The sequence below is a fragment of the Moschus berezovskii genome, chromosome 7 (assembly GCF_049115385.1).
Source record: "Moschus berezovskii isolate FMDL1 chromosome 7, NW_MosBer_1.0, whole genome shotgun sequence".
Classification (NCBI taxonomy): Eukaryota; Metazoa; Chordata; class Mammalia; order Artiodactyla; family Moschidae; genus Moschus; species Moschus berezovskii.
The window spans coordinates 107270935-107290037 of NC_142466.1; the positions used below are offsets into that span (position 1 = coordinate 107270935).

A 19103-nucleotide genomic window follows, 5' to 3' on the forward strand; every position below is an offset into this window, starting at 1 on the left:
CTCCTCTGCTTTTCACGTCCCTTCTTTTCACAGCTATTTGTAAGGCTTCCTCAGACAGCCATTTTGCTTTTTTGCATTTCTTTTCCATGTGGATGGTCTTGGTCCCTGTCTCCTGTACAATGTCACGAACCTCCATCCAGAGTTCATCAGGCACTCTATCTATCAGATCTAGTCCCTTAAATCTATTTCTCACTTCCACTGTATAATCAGAAGGGATTTTATTTAGGTTATACCTGAATGGTCTAGTGGTTTTCCCCACTTTCTTCAATTTCAGTCTGCATTTGGCAATAAAGAGTTCATGATCTGAGCCACAGTCAGCTCCCAGTCTTGTTTTGGCTGACTGTATAAAGTTTCTCCATCTTTGGCTTCAAAGAATATAATCAATCTGATTTTGGTGTTGACCATCTGGTGATGTCCATATGTAGAGTCTTCTCTTGTGTTGTTGGAAGAGGGTGTTTGCTATGACCAGTGCGTTCTCTTGGCAGAACTGTATTAGCCTTTGCCCTGCTTCATTCTGTACCCCAGGGCCAAATTTGCCTGTTACTCCAGGTGTTTCTTGACTTCCTACTTTTGCCTTCCAGTCCCCTATAATGAAAAGGACATCTTTCTTGGGTGTTAGTTCTAGAAGGTCTTGTAGGTCTTCATAGAACCGTTCAACTTCTGCTTCTTCAGTGTTACTGGTCGGGGCATAGACTTGGATTACCGTGATACTGAATGGTTTGCCTTGGAAACGGACAGAGGTCATTCTGTCGTTTTTGAGACTTCATCAAATAACCACATATCAGACTCTAGTGTTGACTATGCTGGCTACTCCATTTCTTCTAAGGGATTCCTGCCCACAGTAGTAGATATAATGGTCATCTGAGTTAAATTCACCCATTCCAGTCCATCTTAGTTTGCTGATTCCTAGAATGTTGATGTTCACTTTTGCCGTCTCCTGTTTGACCACTTCCAATTTTCCTTGATTCATGGACCTAAGATTCCAGGTTTCTACACAATATTGCTCTTTACAGCATTGAACCTTGGTTCTATCACCAGTCCCAACCACAACTGGGTGTTGTTTTTGCTTTGGCTCCATCCCTTCATTCATTCTGGAGTTATTTCTCCACTGATATCCAGTAGCATATTTTAAGTTTAAAGGCTGATACATCAGCAAAAAGTAAGGTAAACTGTACAACATGCCTACAAAAATAAACCAGTGTAGAAAGAAAGAGAAAAGAGGAACAGGAGAGAAAGAAGGGGTGGGGAGAGAAAGGGGCTTGATTGAAAACTACAGAAATATATATGAGGGACTATTCTAGAACTCACACACGCTTAAATGTAAAGTAAAAACAAAATGGTGCTTATCCAGCACCACAGGGGAAAGTGTCATTACCAATTACTACTGATTTTTCCACTCACGACAAGTAGAATGTGGTTAAACATATGCTGGGAACATTAGAAATAGAGCAGTTACCAGAAGTTTAAAGATTTTCTGGGAATTACAGTTTCTTAATTGCGGCAATTTGGTATTAGAAAACCTCAAGGCTTATTTGGAAACTTAAAGGAAAAAATTGTCAAATATGAACTTATTTCACTGTAAAAATCCTAGTTGGCTTTGCAGTTGGAGGGAGGAAGGAGGGGAAAGAAAGAAGACTTACTTTTCCTGCAGACTTTCTTGCAAAGTTAGACTGTATGCTGACAAAATAAGAGAGTCTTTGGTAGATCTCTTTCAACCATAATGTGAGGTTTTGTTTGACTTTTAATTAAAAAAAAATCCACAGCTGGTATTACACAACACACATGGTTTATGAGTTTAAAGTAGTTCCGAGCTAACCTTTCTTCTCATTTCTTCAGTGAAGCATTAGGTTGATGAACACTACTTGCCCAGTTCCTCATGGCTAAGAGGCTTTCATCTACTGTGATTCTGGTTCTGAGATTCAAACACATGCAGCATATAAAACATATATTTAGGGCAGCACTTAACTTACAGGGACTATAACTCCAAGAACGCAATGCTGGACATCCCCTTCCCTCTCCCCACATCTACACTCAAAACATCCTAAGTATTTATTTTCCAGGAATCTCAGTCTCTAACTGGATACAGATGTATATATGTGTGTGTAGCTTGGGGAAATCAGGAACCACCAGACTGGCTTATTAAAACATCACTCATTCAACAAGAGAAGTTTTTAAACTTTCAGATTGTCATGCATACATGTTAAGTCATTTCAGTCGTGTCCGACTCTGTGTGACCCCATGGACTGCAGACTGCCAGGCTTCAATACTGGAGTGGGTTGCCATTCTTTTCTCCAGGAGATCTTCCCCATCCAGGGATCAAACTCGTGTCTCTGAAGTCTACCTGCATTGGCTGGTGGGTTCTTTATCACTAGTGCCACCTGGGAAGTCCAAATTGCCATAGGCCTTGGGTTTTTCAATAAGGGTATACAGAATGGGTAGGACACACAATTTTTTTAAAAAGTCATTTTTCGCCAGTCATGCTTGTTCTGTTCCCAGTGGTGTAAGAGACAGAGGTCAACAACTTTTTATTTTTTTGCAAAGTTCCACTGAATTTGCAACGTCACTGCAGGTTTTTGCTTTTTTTTTTTTTTAGTTTTTAGCAGTAGGCTGACAGTGATTTGTCAGATGGAGTCCCACTGTCATTCTAAGTTTTCATCTTTTACTTTTGTTTCTGTCTTCCAGATTTTACACTGCTGGAAAGCTGTACCTGGTAAGGATGTTAGAACTATTTGAAATTGAAACTGTAATCTTCATATTTCTATTTAACCAGTGGTTCCCCAATGTGGGGTCCCTGGACCAAGCAGAATTAGCATTACCTGAGAACGTCCAACTCTTTGCAACCCCATGGACTATACAGTCCATGGAATTCTCCAGGCTAGAATACTGGAATGGGCAGCCTTTCCCTTCTCCAGGGGATCTTCCCAACCCAGGGACTGAACCCAGGTCTCCTGCATTGCAGGCAGATTCTTTACCAGCTGAGCCACAAGGGAAGCCCAAGAATACTGGAGTGGGTAGCCTATCCTTTCTCCAGTGGTTCTTTCCAACCCAGGAATTGAACCAGGGTCTCCTGCACTGCAGACAGATTCTTTACCAACTGTGCTATCAGGGAAGCCTGAGAACTAGTTAGAAATGCAAATTCTCAAGGCCTTTACCAGATCTGTTGAATTAAAAACTCTGGGGTGGCCCCAGGAATCCATGTTTCAACAAACCCTCCATGGTGACACTAGAGAACCAAAAATTAGTCGTATTTTAGAATCACCTGGGGGAACTTTGGGTTTCCCTTGTGGCTCAGTGGTAAAGAATCCACCTGCAATGAGGGAGACATGGGTTCGATCCCTCAGTAGGGAAGATCTCCTGGAGAAGGAAATGGCTACCCACTCCAGTATTCTTGCCTGGAGAATCCCAAGGACAGAGGAGGCTGGTGGGCTACAGTCCATGGGGCCACAGAAGAGTCAGACGTGACTGAGCAACTAAACAACAACACGGGGAGAAGGGGGATCTTCAGAAGAAAACCAGTGAACTTACACCAGAATTCCCTGGGGGGTGGAGACTGGGTTTCAGTATTTTTAACGTGCTACTGACTGGGGCATTGTTTGCAGAAATTAACACCCGTGGCCCAGTGATCTGTTATGTAGGTGAATACTGAAACATTCTGGTCAATAATGTTCAGGTAACAAAAGATGTACTAACATGTCTCTAGCCAATATGTGGCTACAATACTGATATGAACGTGCAATGATTCTAGTAGGCAGCCAGAGTGGATAACCACTCGTGAAAATCTTCAAACTGTAGGGAACAAAGGTTACAACCCAAAGGATGTATTTTTCGAGTTTCAAGGAACATAAGACCAGACCTCATTTTAAACATGAAAAATCTAAGTTCCTGGTTGACAAGTATTTCTCTCATACCATGTGGTCACATGGTTACTAGTGTTGAGGGCTGGGACCATGTGCTTCTTGTGTGTCCCTAACAGTACCAGGATGGTGTTTATATTACGGGTGTTTACACTTAAGTACCGACTGGCTGAATATAAGGAAACACTCTATGAAGAGAGAGTTATTTACATTCTTTGCATATAGCAGACATATGGCTCTGCTAACAAGATTCCACTCTTCCATGCAGAGAACCTAGCACAGGCTTGGGGGAAAAAAAAAGCAATGTGTAAGACATAACCTCCACAAGCAGAAATAGCCACGGCTCCTCTCTTCACAGTTGAAGTGTTTTCTGGACATAAGAGGCACCCCCGGGAACCAAATGCTGGCTGATAGCTGCCCAGTGGACACGATTCGCATGTTTCAAGCCCACTTGATGAGTAGGTGCCTTGTTTACATTGAGCTAAAATGAAAAATGTAATATGGTTAATAATAATGACATCAACTGTACAAAAGTAGCATTGTGAGACAATAGGGTTTTCCATATTTTGATTAATTTAGGATAAAATGAGCGTCACAAAGAACTCCCAGCAGACACATTATCTTTTAGATTCTTCATACTTCTGAATACTAATAAGTTACAGGCTCATTTCCAGATCCTTCTATTATGACCTAGCATGGTGTGGGACACATAGAAAGTGTCGATAAATAGTTTTGGGGTGAAGTTAGAAATCTGCATCTGACAAGGTCCAGCTGTTACAGGGAAACTTGCTCTTGTACAAGTTCCCATCTTGTACACTGTTCTCTGGAGGGACAGAAACAGAACCCACAACTGGGCTTTCGTCTTGCAACTATGGTGGCACCATTTTCACCCTAAATAAGAACTGGCCCTCTTACCTCCTCGTGCTTACAGACACCATTTCATTTGAGGGTTGGCAGAGGAGGAAGTACGAATAGTCTTAGCACCAGGCCCAGAGAGGTTTCCAAAATGCATAGCGATGGTTTTGTAGTAGAGTGGGCCTCGGGCCAGATTTCTCAACTCCCAGTGCCCACTGTCCTCTCCTTCTGCCCTTTCCCTCCAGATTAATCTCCCTTTCAGCATTGCCAACATTTTCAGTGCATTTGCAGTCACCCAACACTGCTCTCAAGCTTACATGTGTCATGAAGCGACCACCACTGCACTGGCAACAACAGGCAAGGAGGAACAACCCTGCCATTCCCTCTTTTAGATGCATCTTAACCATAACGTGAAAGAGAATGCTTCCATCAGGAATGGTCACTGAGAACAACAGTAACAATATTTTGGAAACACTGGATACTTTAGTAGCAAGAATATGTGCATAGGGGTCTTCAGTTATTCATTTCCAAGTAAATGGAGTTAATATCATATCAAACATTATTCAAACAAAAAGCAGCCCAGTGCCTGCTAAGAGTCATGAAAGTCCCCTCTACCAGCTAATGTAAGATGCACTAAAACACATGGAATTAATTGATGAAAACAGACTAAAGTTCTCGACAGTGGAGTCTGATTTAGACAGCAACGGGCTGTTCCAAAACTAAGATAAATGGACTTCTCGAAGTGAGGAAAACATTCAAGTAATAGCTTATAACGGAAACAAAGAAAAAAATCAGTTAATGAAATTGCTTTTGGTAATGCTCGTATTTCACCCTATTTGCTAGCGAGATTTCCTAGTGGAAATAAAATTCAGGCTTCTGGTCTAAGCATCTACCTTTGCATTCCGAGCTGCTCCTTGAATGGAGATATTCAGTGTAAGTCCCAGTCGGACAGGGTTTGCACTCAAGCTGCCCTTCTTCATCTTGATAGGAGCCCATCAAGCAACTCTCACAGACAGAATGCTCCAGGGAATAGTAGGTTCCCAAAGGGCAGTTGACTGAAAACAAGCAGGAAACACTGAATATTGTATGGAACATACTTTTTTCCCCTAGGTATGAGACTATAAAGCCTGCTTCCAGCTACTATTGTTTATGAGTTAAATTTTACTGTCAGAGGTTTACTCACAAGATAAACCTTCCATAAATGTAGTCCTCTAAACCAACAAACAGATTTTGTGTTTTTTTTGAGAAAATGCAAATTCTTAACTGACCAAGCTTACAGCTTATAGGATGGGGGCTTTGAAGTGTGGGTTAAAGCATAAACCAGATCATTCTGGAAACACACAGCTAATGGAAGAAAAGAATAAAGCAGTTAATTTGGGGCTTTGAGATATTAAAAATGGTTTCTTCACTTTCTTCTGAATGGTTTCCCTATGAACTGTCCATTATAGCATCACTTCTAGAAATAAAGACAGACAAAGGCGGTGAGCTTAGAACAAATGAGTTAAGTCGACCCCTCTCTCTGCTTGCACTGAAGCCAAGTGCAAGTCTGAGGCATCCTCAGACCCAAAGACCCCGTGGAAACTGGCCAGTTTCAAAACCTTCCTTCCCCGGAGATTTGGTCTACTATTTTGGCAGGCTTGGAGTGCAGAATTTCTGAAATCAAAGTGGGATATTAAATTCCCTGAGAAGTTGCTATCAAAGTTAGCATTCTTACAGAGGGAACACCTGAAAGAATCACTTGGGTGATTCTGAGGTGTTAATGTGTGAAAGAATTAGCAGGCAACTTACTAAAATTTCAGATTCCAAGGACCTGACCCCAAAGGGTCAGGAGGCATCCCCTGTGGATTGGGACCTGAATCAAGCTGCAATTTGACAAGCACTTCAGGGGATGCTGACACAGGTAGTCTGAGAAATATCACACTGAGAAATGCAAAAAGCTGGCCAAGGCAATTCCGGATTTTTACTCACAAGTTGAGAAAGAAACAAGAGGAGGCTCAGAATGACAATATTAATGTTTTTTTGATGAACTGGGTTTATTCCAGTGTGAAAAACCTAGCTGAGCTCTGGGAATAGCAATGATAACTGTTGATGAAGGTTTTCTGACCAGGACACAATATCCCACACTATAGAGAGATTAACAGAAGCCTCATGTCATTTGGTTCTGTTTGAGCACATAAATTTTGCTTGGAGGAGACTCTGCTATCTATAAATGATGACTGACTTAGCAAAGGGACTGGAATTGACTTAGATTGTGACAGTCTAGAGTCAGAGTAAAAGCTAAGGGATTGGGGGGGAGGAGAGGGAGAACGGGGACTGGCACTTTAATGGGTCTGGGGTCTCCTTTGGGGGTGATGAAAATGTTTTGGAACTGTGATAGAGGTGATGGTTGAATGTCACTGTGACTATACTAAATACCACTAAACTGCACACTTCAAAGGGAGAAGGCAATGGCAAGCCACTCCAGTACTCTTGCCTAGAAAAATCCCATGGATGGAGGAGCCTGGTAGGCTGCAGTCCGTGGGGTCGCTAAGGATCGGACACGACTGAGCGATTTCACTTTCACTTTTCACTTTCACACATTGAAGAAGGAAATGGCAACCCACTCCAGTGTTCTTGCCTGGAGAATCCCAGGGACGGGGGAAGCCTGGTGGGCTTCCGTCTATGGGGTCGCACAGAGTCGGACACGACTGAAGTGACTTAGCAGCAGCAGCAGCAGCAGCACACTTCAAAATGATTCACTTTATGCTATGTGAATTTTGTGTTGGCTGCCTGGGTGGGTGTATCAGCTGAATCACTTATTGTCTTAAAGACTAAGTTCTTAGCCTTTTGGCTTCGGTTTTCTCATTTATAAAATGTACTTAATAATAATGGTACCTCATACAGTAGCTAAAGAGGATTAAACAAGGCAGGGTCTCAGTCACCACACAGAGGTGGTCAGAGAAGTTTTAGTTTTTGTCACTGGAGTTGCTGCTGAAAGTTGTGAGGTCTAAAGATCTATAAATAAAACTAAGATTTGAGTCCCTTACCTAAAGTAATCTTATCCTGACCAACAGTGGTTATCTAGACTTTTGAGACAAAAAATAACAAAATGTAGGTTTCATGACAATACCCCTTTACAGTTGCAGGATCATGCTGTGTCATTTGACCCAATAGGCACCAAATATTTTCGGAGGCAACAAGAAATCTTACCACACATTCGGCCTCTCAACACGGAGCCCGGTCTGCAGAAGAGGAAAGCCTTTTCTGTTTCTAAGGAATTGCTGTCAGCTACAAGCATTTCAGAGGCAAGCTGAAAGGAATACATGGGCTCTTTAGTAAGGGTCCTTTTCAGCCGATTTGTGATAGTTTCCAACGTCTTAATGAGTCGCTGCTGATTTTCCAATTCAAGGGTATCGTTCCTTTCATCGGGCAATGGCACACTAGCTGAGATGAAAACAAAAGAAAACATAACACACACACCGTGTTGCAGCAAACCATTTGGAGTGAGTTTTTACCCCCAAAAAATGATATATATTAACTTTAAAAACGCATTCCAATATACAGTGAAATAGCTCAGTCGTGTCCGACTCTTTGTGACCCCATGGACTGTAGCCTACCAGGCTCCTTGGTCCCTGGGATTTTCCAGGCATGAATACTGGAGTGGGTTGCCATTTCCTTCTCCAGTGGATCTCCCCAACCCAGGGATCGAACCTGGGTCTCCCGCATTGTAAGCGGACGCTTTACTGTCTGAGCTAGACAAATACCGTTTGATTCCACTTATACAAGGGACCTAGAATAGTCAAATTCAAAGTCAGAAAGGACACTAGTAGTAGATCCTGGGTCAGGTCGGGGGTGGGGAGCTGGAATGGGGACTTAGTGTTGAATGGTGACAGAGTTTCAGTTTAGGAAAGTGAAAAATCCAGGAAATAGGTGATGGTGGGAGATGACGAATGTATTTAATGCCACTGAATCGTACAGTTAAATATGGTTAAAATAGTATGTTTTATGTGACTTTTTAATCACAATTAAAGAAACATTCCAGGAAAGATATACACAAATTGAATAGTAGCTAATAGCTAGTGCATGGTGAATATTAAGAACAACATGTTTTGTTTTAATCCTTCTCTTCTGTGCTGGGTCTACATCACATTTTGTAGAGTTCTTAATGATTACATGTTCAGTTCCTGCTAACTCTCACTTTTTAAAAACATGCCTAAGTTCAACATGTCAAGATGAGTTTGAAGCCGGGGGCTTGTTGCTATGAGAATCATAAAATATATCTGTGATATTATGAAAAATAACAGAACAGGTGATTGTGCTTGCCCTAATATACAGTTTCAGGGTAATTTTCTAATAATGACAACACATAGAAAGTTTGAAAATAGATTCCAAACCAAAAATTCCAACCAAAAATTTCCTATTAACTTTTCAAACAGACAATCTATTCTTACCTGTGATGTTAAAAATTAACCGAATTTTGTGGTCGGATAATGGGGCACTTCTTTCAATCCGTGAAGATCTGGCTTTGCCAGCACCCGTGGGTGTTTCTCGCACTGTGTCCTGGAAGTCATCGTAAGAGTAATCCAGCCTGTTGGCTGTACCCCAGCCACCAGGTCCTGAAAAGTTGGGGTAGAGAAACAAAAGATTGTAGAGTTGCATCTTTATCAGCCTTTAGGGTCTAATGTTAAGCCACAAATTATGTTGTCTTTGATCACTATTTAAATTGCCCATAATATTCTACATATAAAGTTTTGCCTGTAATTTTATACTGTAGTCTTGGGCACTTCATAGTAAATTGAGATTAGCAATGAACAAGGAAAAGTCTTTATAGAGCTATGTAGGCATTTAAACCATTCTATCTTTGGCCTAATAATTAATTATCATAGGTTTAGAGGAAATGGGAGACGGGTATAGATTTTAATCAATTTCTATTTCCCTTCAGGATTTGTTCCATTCTTGTCTTTTTTAATATCAGTGTCATAAATGGAATGTGCATAAACAGATTTCCCTTTGTGAAGATTATTCAAGATATTTGCATATCTGCATATTTTAAATATAAACATACTATACTTTTATAAAGATAATAACAAAGATAATACTATGTGTATATTATTTGCTAATCACTGTTCAAATTTTCTCAACAATATATTATAATATTTCTGTGTCAAATAGTTTAATATCTTTTTTTATAGCTATACTAGTTTCTGAGGGCAGCATATGAGTTAAATATTTACACACTTAAGAAACTGCTGGAGGCAGCATACCATGCTGTGCTTAGTCACTCAGTCATGGCAGACTCTTTGCGACTCTAGGGATTGCAGCCTGCCAGACTCTTCTGTTCACAGAATTCTCCAGGCAAAAATACTGGAGTGGATTGCCATGCCCTCCTCCAGAGGATCTTCCCAACCCAGGGATCAAACCCAGGTCTCCCACAATGCAGGCAGATTCTTCACCATCTGAGCCACCAGGGAAGCCCATGAATACTGGAGTGAGTAGCATGGTTGTATGTGTTTCTTTAGATGCCTTCCATATCATTGTGATCAACTGCATGGATTCAGATTGTAACTTCTTGATAAATGATGTATGGCTGTACAATCTTAATCAAGCTACTTTCATTACTCTGAATCTCAGTTTCTTTATGTCTACATGGAGCTCATTATTCCTACCTTGTAGGTCTGTGGAATAACTGAGCTAATTCATGCAAACTAGTTCATATTTGACTCATTCTAAAAGCTCGGTGAGAGTAAATAATATTGATGTAGGCACGCTGTTGTTGCTTAGTTATGTGCTTTAAACATCAAATCTATTTATACAGGTTTGTCCACTTAAGTGAGTTGGTTTTTGAGTTTCTTTTTTAGCTTAATTGATGCTTTCAGCCATTTAAAAATAACTGGGATCAATAGTTTTATTTTTCACTTAAGCATTTTTTCCTACAAGTGTCATGTAGCCATTATAAAAAACACAACACCACAAAACCCCACAGAACAAAGAGAAAAATGTAAAAGATTGCCTATAATTCCACCACACAGAAATAATGACCATAACATTTTAGCCAAGAATATTTTCTATGAATATATAAACACACACAGACACATTTATGCATTCACATATATATGTGTGTGGGTGTGGGTGGGGGGATTCCCTAGTAGCTCAGACAGTAGAGTCTGCTTGCAATGCAGGAGAACCGGGTTCGAGCCGTGGGTGGGGAAGATCCTCTGGAGAAGGAAATGACAACCCACTCCAGTATTCTTGTCTGGACAATCCCATGGACAGAGGAGCATGACTGGCAAAAGTCCCTGGGGTCACAAAGAGTCAGACATGACTGAGTGACCTCACTTGCTTTCTTTACATACATACATATATATATATATATATATATATATACAGCTAGAATAAATATAAACATACTGTATTTTAACAAAATAAGATCACACTATATGTACATTATTTGCTAATCACTTTTCAAATTTTCTCAACAATATAATATTCCTGTGTCAAATGGTTTAATATCTTTTTCTATAGCTATACTACAAACTAACGAAGTTTCTATTTTCAGACTTTGAGGTTATTTCAAAATTTTAGAACATTCTTGTGCATACACAATGTCATAAAATATAAGACACCATCAGTGAGAAGACACCACCCAATTCCATAAATATCCAAATGAAAAATGCACATCTTGGAATTTACAAAATATGGTACATATTTGTACATTAGTATGACTTTTATTTTGAGAAATATCTTCAGATAGGTCTGAGCATTTTTAACCCTTTAGTTACATATTGCCAAATGCCCTTCAATTTCTTCTCTACACACAATATATGAGTATGATTTTTATCTCATGACACCCTTGCCAACTCTGGGTATTGAGATTTTAACTCAAATTCGTTCATCTGACAGATCAAAAATGGCATCTCATTTTAGTTTTAATTTGAATTACATGAGCAATATAAGATCTAATCATTTTGGTATATTTATTGGCCCTTTATTTTCTACACATTATGACATGTCAAGGTGTTATAAATATTACTGATTTTATGAGTGGTATAAAGATACTTGAGGAAGAAGGTTTGCCTCTTAGGATCACTTGCCCCATACGCCATTCAGATTCTTACAGGATGACAAACCACCCATCACAGTCTCATGATGATAGCCAACTCCCTCCGTGTGTAGCCCTGTACCCCTGCAACCTACCCCTCAACAATCCGGGGGCAGTGGGAACCTAGGTCATGTGTGACAGAAGAGGCACTCTTATTCTAGACATGCCACTGCCAACTCCCCTGCCAAAGGTACTTTGTGATTTTCTATCTAAAACTTTAACTTCCACTATGTTCACTGAGAAGTTGTATATAATTGTTAAAACTGGAAAACAAACTTAAAGTCTACCAATAGGAAATTGTTTATATAAATTATGGCAAACTGATAAAATAATATGTAGCCATTAAAACTGCATTGAACACACACTGGTGTATTTAAAATGGATAACCAACAAAGATACACACACAGCACACGGAACTCTATTCAATGTTAGTGGCAGCTTTGATGGCAGTGGGGGTTTGGGGGAGAATGGATAATGTATATTTAATGGCTGAGTCCCTTCACTGTTCATCTGAAACTATCACAACATTGTTAATCAGTTATACCCCAATACAAAATAAAAAGTTCAAAAAATTGCACTGAAGTATAATATTTATGACATAAAAGTATCCTCAATAAAATATTAACTAGAAATTCATGTTTACAAAATAGTATGGGTCTACACACAAATGAAGTACAGTAATATATACATTAATATAGTAACAGTTATTTCTGAAACTACAGGTTATCTCCATTTCATTCTTTTTTTTTTAGTATTTTTCAAATTTTTCCAAAAAACATACATGCAGAAGTAATATTTTTCAATTTAAAAACTCTAAAGCAATAGTCAATATCACTCTTAATGCTAAATCACTAAGAGAAATATGATTAGTGTCAAAAACAAAAAGAATGTCCACTGTCATGTGAATTAACACTGCTTCAAATAATCTTCTAAGCACTTTATTATTCTCATACTTCCTCATTTAATCCTTACAATAGCCCTATGAGTTCAGCATTCTTATATACCCAATTCAAAGATGAGAAAATTGAGGCACAGAGTGGTTTGAGAACTTAAGTTCTTCCCCTGCCTCCTATTAGGTGGGTAAGCCAGGATTCAGACATTTACTAGGTTGTAGAGTTCATGCATTTAACCAGGACGGTATCACCACTGTGTTCTAAAACATTACTCTGCAAATTCTGTAGAGACAGTTTTATAAGAATGAAATAAAAACAAGTATAATTACTGAAAAAGACAAAGAAATCTCATAACATACTTTGGAGTACACTTAATAAAAGTTGTATGTCAATCATATCATAAAAAAAAGAAGAAAAAAAAAGTTCAGAATCCACATGAAGAAAACATCCAAATTCTACTTGAAGATATAGCAGACTTGAACAGATCGAGTCTTAACATATTACAAGTGAGGGATGTGAATATTTCACATGTGTTACTGTTATAAGTAACACATACAATATACTATTATAAGTCATATAAATGACTTGCTTGCAATTTAAGTTAAATGTCATATAAAAATTGCTGAGTACTTTATAACTATTGCTATTCTAAGATATCATACAAATATTTGAATTTTACAATCACAATGTGACTTAGTTAGTATTTATCATCCTGAAGCATTCTGGCTAATATTTTGAAAGAATTACATATCCTTAAAGATCATTACGCACAGGATCAGGTTATCCAGCCATTCTAGAACTCTTGATGAATAAATAAGTGGAAGGTCATTTTTCTAATTTGCCCCACTCTTTTGGAATGATTTTCTTAGTTTGCACAACAGTTCTCCCAACTACCCACATTTCATTACCAATTGCAAAGCCATTTTCATAGTCATAATTATATTCAAGGCAGTATTTTTTGGTCAAGTCCTCCAGTCTGCAGTCAATGTCATCAGCATCACTACAAAATGACGGGACCTGCAAATAAAAAATGAAGAGGAGAAACTGTGCTTCACATCTGGGTGTGCCTCGGATAAGCTCCATGCTCCTGTTCTTCACGTCTCCATCAGCAGGAGGGAAGAAAGGACCCCAGAGCGCTCCCTGGCCTTAAAACGGCTCCTGACCCTACTCCTTGCCCTCCCCTACCTCCTCTCAGTACAGCAGACCATGAAGATGAGTCTCAGGCCTTTTCTCTCTGTTTACATCACTTACCGCAAGAAACTCAGGACTCCCGGGATATCTGTCTCTGAACTTTCACCCCAGTTGAGTTTTTTTTTAACTGAAGTATAACTGATTTACAGTTTTATATTAATGACTCTTTAGATCCCTTTTCTCTGACCCCATCTCCCACTGTCCTCCAAGTAAAATCCTCAAAACTTTCCTTCGTGCCCTTTGAAGTTCACAGTCAAGAACCAGTCAAACCCTTATTAGTATTTACCTCCTCTCTCTATGTTCTCTTCACTTTTGCTCTCAATGAAACCTGACTTCCTTGTTTTTTTAGGTGGTGCTCATGGAGGTGGAGGAAGTGTCCGCCTCACTCTTTAGTGCTGTTTCTAGATCATACTCCCATGAACCTCCTTGAAGCCTCAGAGTTTTGAAGCTCCTGCAATAAGTTATACCACACAGTGATCTCCTTGTGCCCATCACCTACAGCCCTCCCCTATTCCAAGTCACTCCCTCATTCCAAGAACCTTAGTAAGTGTCCCTTGTGATTTCGGTATTCACCCAGCTGGTCCTTCCATCACCTTGAATTCTCACTTCCTCTTCCATCTTCCAGCTTTCCTTTGTCACTTACTCTCACAGTCATACCCTCAGATCTTGTCATTACCAGTAACTGCACCCTCTCTTAGACCCAGGAATCCAACACCTCTTCTGTAATCCACTGACACTGTCACGTCTTCACTGTCCCTCAGCCCCTGATGTCTTCACTTCCTTATTTACCCATCTTGATCCATCACCATAAATTCCTTACTCCCTTGCACGCACCCTCCGTGGTCTATCACCATGAATTACTCCTCTGCATGCACCCTCCTCAATTTGTCTGGAGAACTTTAACCCCAGTTAAATTTATTGCTCTGCTTTCTCCACATTTGTGCCCACATGCTCAACTATCGTCTGGGAGAAAACACATCCCTGCTTACGGCCAATCCTACATTTCTCTAGTATATTCATTTATGCTCTCCTAGAAAATCATTTTGTACCACATTCTCTTTTCTCAAACCTCCAACAACTCCTCCCCACCCTTACTCCAGACTGATCATTCTGCGTCTTTGATCACAGATCAGACAGTCACAAAAGATCCTTCTTTCACATACATCACATGTGGACTTACTCCTGTACCTGTGCTCAAGTGCTCTACCCCTTCCTGACACCTCTCCTTCTCACACCCTATATCAAATCTACTACTATTGCATCTACTTTCAGAATCTATCCAAAACCTAAGCCACTCAGCTCTGTTAGGGATACAAGTATATATATATATATTTTGTATGTACTCAAAATAGCTCTGGAGTTAACTACACATTAAGTTGCTTAGAGGACTATGATTTCACAGAAGTTATATATACACACGCAAATATATAAAAAATATATAAAACATTTATATACACATATATAGAGAGAACATTTCCTGCTTTCAAGATGCTCAATACATTTAAATACATTGCTTTGCTCTCCTGGAATCCCGAAAGAATCCTAAACTTGCATGAAAAAGAAAACCCTTTAAATGTTCAGTGATCATAAAAGAAATATAGACTACAAGGGCATTTCTGTCATACTTTAAATAACAAAACAGACATTCTCAAACCAAAGGGACTCTAAGTTTTTCTGTGTTTTAAAAAATTCAAAGTGCTTTAACACAGATTTACTTATAATTCACTCCAGGAGACCAAAACCTATGAATAATTCTAAATATGAGGAGCAAGTTTGGGTCACAAAGAAAAAGGAAATCATCAAGACAAAGAATTTCTATTACAGGTGATGCAGAGCAACTATGGAAAACTCAACAGCATCCTTTAAAATATGGCAAACAACCAAGGAATGCTACTGACATACCATTTTCCCCAGGGTCGTCTCAAATGCTTCAGAAAATTTCTTCAACAGATCCGTGTCATCACAGCGAGTTGCTTTGTACAGCATCTCAAAGGACTTGTACCCATGATTTGCAAAACGTTTTACTGGAAAAAACCAGTTTCAGTTGGTTAGTGTTTTCAAAACACAAATTTAATTTCTGTGGAATTAAATTGGTATTTTCATCCCAACATGGTTTGCAGGAATGTTATAAAAACAAAAGTTGATAGTTAAAGAATGTTTCCAGGCATTAATCGATCATAATAAACCACCAGCCAAGCAGCCATATACCCAGTTACCTGGTGATATATTTGCTTTCATATATTATTCTTTACCTTCCAATCATATGACAAAGTGAACATTTAAGGAGGAAAGAGATATAAACATTTTTTTTCATTATATTCCTGGGAATCTTTGAAAAATTCTGTTTGCAAAGATATTATATAAGTTTATAATGTATATGTTTATTTTTCAACCAATGGACACTAAAAAATTTCTGAATGGTATGTGAAATATATTTCTGAAAAGTGTAACTTCACAGAGATAAACTTTTCCTTGGATCAGAAGTTTAGATGTTAAGACTCAGCAAGATGTCTCGAAATAGTCACAGTCTCCTAACAATATCAACATTAAAATCCTACAGTCTAAATCTTTGATAGAGGTGAGTAATATCACTTATATTTTCCAAATTTAGGAACAATACAGCTCAAGTAAGTGGGTTTTACTTTCTAAGACACTGGCATTCAAACTTTATCTATAGTAGTGGATCAAATATTCACTCCAGAGATTATTATTCACACAAGATGAAGACACTGGATTATTTTTAGAACAATACACAAGATTACAGAATAGATCTAAACCACTTCTAAAAAGAGTATGACTGATCTGACTGCATCATGTATACAAGCTCTTACTTTAAATATAAGTTCTTCTCCAGGCATCAGACTATACTTTAGTTCAAGTTTACAGCTCAAGAATGACATGCTGACTCTTCTGACAATTCTGGTAAATAATAATGAGGGGGCCAAGATAGTTTTCCCATAAACTGAATCTTGTCCTATAGCAATCCAATCAGCAATAAGATTCTGGGCTAAAATTTTAAACTGAAGGATGGACATTTCTCCTATCTATAAACACTTCAAACTCATGGCACCATTTTCTACTCACAGAATCTAAACCCTGTATTAGGGCAATTTTCCTCTTTAATGTTAAGAAGTTAACACATATAGGTAGTCGAACACATATTTACACATACTAAAGAAGCCCAGAAAAATTTAGAACTTACTAGCACAGTCTGGCCATTCAGTGGAATACGGTGGTTTCCAGATACCATCTTCATAAGCACAATAATACTTGTCAGTAGATCCTTCTGTGAAATCATAGCCCTCTAAGCAACTTAATGTGCAGTTAACACCAGTACTATCTTGAGTACACACAAAATCCCCATTTACAGGTGTAAATGGAACTTCACAGGGGGAACCTGTGTAAAAAAATTGAATTATTCTTATACAGTGGTATTAAAATGTAAATTAAAATCTAGGTGTCTAAGCTGAATTTTGAAAAGGATTCCTCCTGTCCACCACTACTCCTAGAAAAACTTTCACAATAAATCCATAGTACAAGGCTGCAGCAATTTCTGCTTTTTGATTCCTAGATGGGTACAGCTAAAAATCTGTACCAATGTGCAATTAATTAAGTATGCATAATTGTGCATATTTTATGAAAAGCTAAAAGTACTTCTGATGTGCAACTGTTATTTTTGGCATTCTTTTAATAAAAAGGAAAACCAAATAACGTGACATAGCAAATACATTTTCGGAATCTGTCTCCTCAAGCATTCAAAATAGGATCATGACAACAATACTTTGTAACTTTACAGAAAATATTAATAAGTGGTTACAGACTAGCTCGGAAGAAAGCATGTGTATTTACCATGAAGTGAAGTAATAATTGGAAACCTCAATACAATCTGTCAGTATTCTAACTTTAAACAGCTGTGTTCATAGCCTATTTTCTTCACAAAGGAGAGTGCAATAGTGATTACATATCTCAGGTGTCAGCTAGATTTTGGAGGCTTATGCGGAGTATACCTTTTACCACAATGTGGATGTCACATGTTCTATTATTGCCTGAGGGGTCAGTTGCCGTATACCGCACTATTGTCTCCCCTTGAGGGAAAAGGTCTCCTGGTGTATGGCTTCTGGTGATGGACAACACAGCCCCTAAAAAGGAGAGAAGGGGAAAGGAGGAATCCAATCTGGGGTTATTGTGTGCAGTCACTTTATTTGATTTGAATTTTCGTTTACTCTTTATACAAACCAGCTGAACATTCTATTGGTACTAACTGGGCTGCTAATAGAAAATAAACTATAAAATCTTACACTAAACTATAGAAATAGTTGATTCAAAAGCCTCATTAAATGAAGGCATTCTTGCTAAATAGATTATTTTCTTTTACTAGGTCAGTCTCTGTGAATACTGGAAATTTAATTAAGAAGCCTATTTCACTTGCATTCTTGTTTTCAGGGTGTCTGTGAAAACTTTAAAGTGAACTTCAGCTATATTTGCTCACTTTTTTCTGTTTTCCCATGAGCTTTTATAACATTTCTGGCAAATGTTTAAGAACTGAGTATGAATACATAGAACTGCATTAGATTTGCCAATAGGATGCATAGTTTATGTCTCTAGGATAAAGGAAGCTTAGAGGCTCAATGAATTTACTACAACACTTTCAAATAAAATACACTGTACAAGTTTAATAAATCCCCACTGAATAATGAATGAAAAGCCATGGACAGGTAAGATTAACAATGTTAAAATATATAGAATTATCCTAGCATTAAAACATCTTATGTAATTATCCATGCTACTATATTTAGATGTAATTTGCTTTTTATTTCTCTTTTATCTTTTTAAACGCTTTTTATTTGGTGGTAACATGTTGACAACAAGATACCTGCATTCTCACCTGAGTTGTCTGAAAACTGAGGCTCGTCCCACGTCGCAGCATGCTCCTTCTCAGAGACCTGGACTGGAGGCGGGGATCTGCACCAGTCTATGCTAGGTGGTTCTACATCTAAAAAACATGAAATCAGAGGATGAAGTCACAACTGATGTTCACAACTGATGAGGAGGGTTGCAAGAGAGAATCGAAGTCTACTTGTGCAGGTGGAGAATCCTGACAGTGACACCAGGCTGGCCCTGGGATCTCTTTGATGATGACGTGGTAAACAATCTACCTGCCAATGCAAGAACTGTAAGAGATGTGGGTTCAATCCCTAGGTCAGGAAGACCCCTGGAGGAGGAAATGGCAAC

At 38.8% G+C, this 19103-nt stretch overlaps 1 protein-coding gene across 1 annotated transcript in view; it reads right to left on the reverse strand.

Annotated features, from left to right (window-relative positions):
- The window catches only part of SVEP1 (sushi, von Willebrand factor type A, EGF and pentraxin domain containing 1), a 204172-nt gene that overhangs the window by 84567 nt on the left and 100502 nt on the right, over nucleotides 1-19103 (reverse strand). Inside the window, exons 10-18 of the mRNA XM_055427567.2 lie at nucleotides 18757-18864; nucleotides 17879-18010; nucleotides 17074-17268; nucleotides 15774-15895; nucleotides 13589-13697; nucleotides 9140-9304; nucleotides 7899-8132; nucleotides 5603-5764; nucleotides 4174-4335 (exon numbers count right to left, since the gene is read on the reverse strand). Coding sequence (XP_055283542.2) covers nucleotides 4174-4335; nucleotides 5603-5764; nucleotides 7899-8132; nucleotides 9140-9304; nucleotides 13589-13697; nucleotides 15774-15895; nucleotides 17074-17268; nucleotides 17879-18010; nucleotides 18757-18864 — 1389 coding nt within the window. The remainder of the gene's footprint in view (nucleotides 1-4173; nucleotides 4336-5602; nucleotides 5765-7898; nucleotides 8133-9139; nucleotides 9305-13588; nucleotides 13698-15773; nucleotides 15896-17073; nucleotides 17269-17878; nucleotides 18011-18756; nucleotides 18865-19103) is intronic.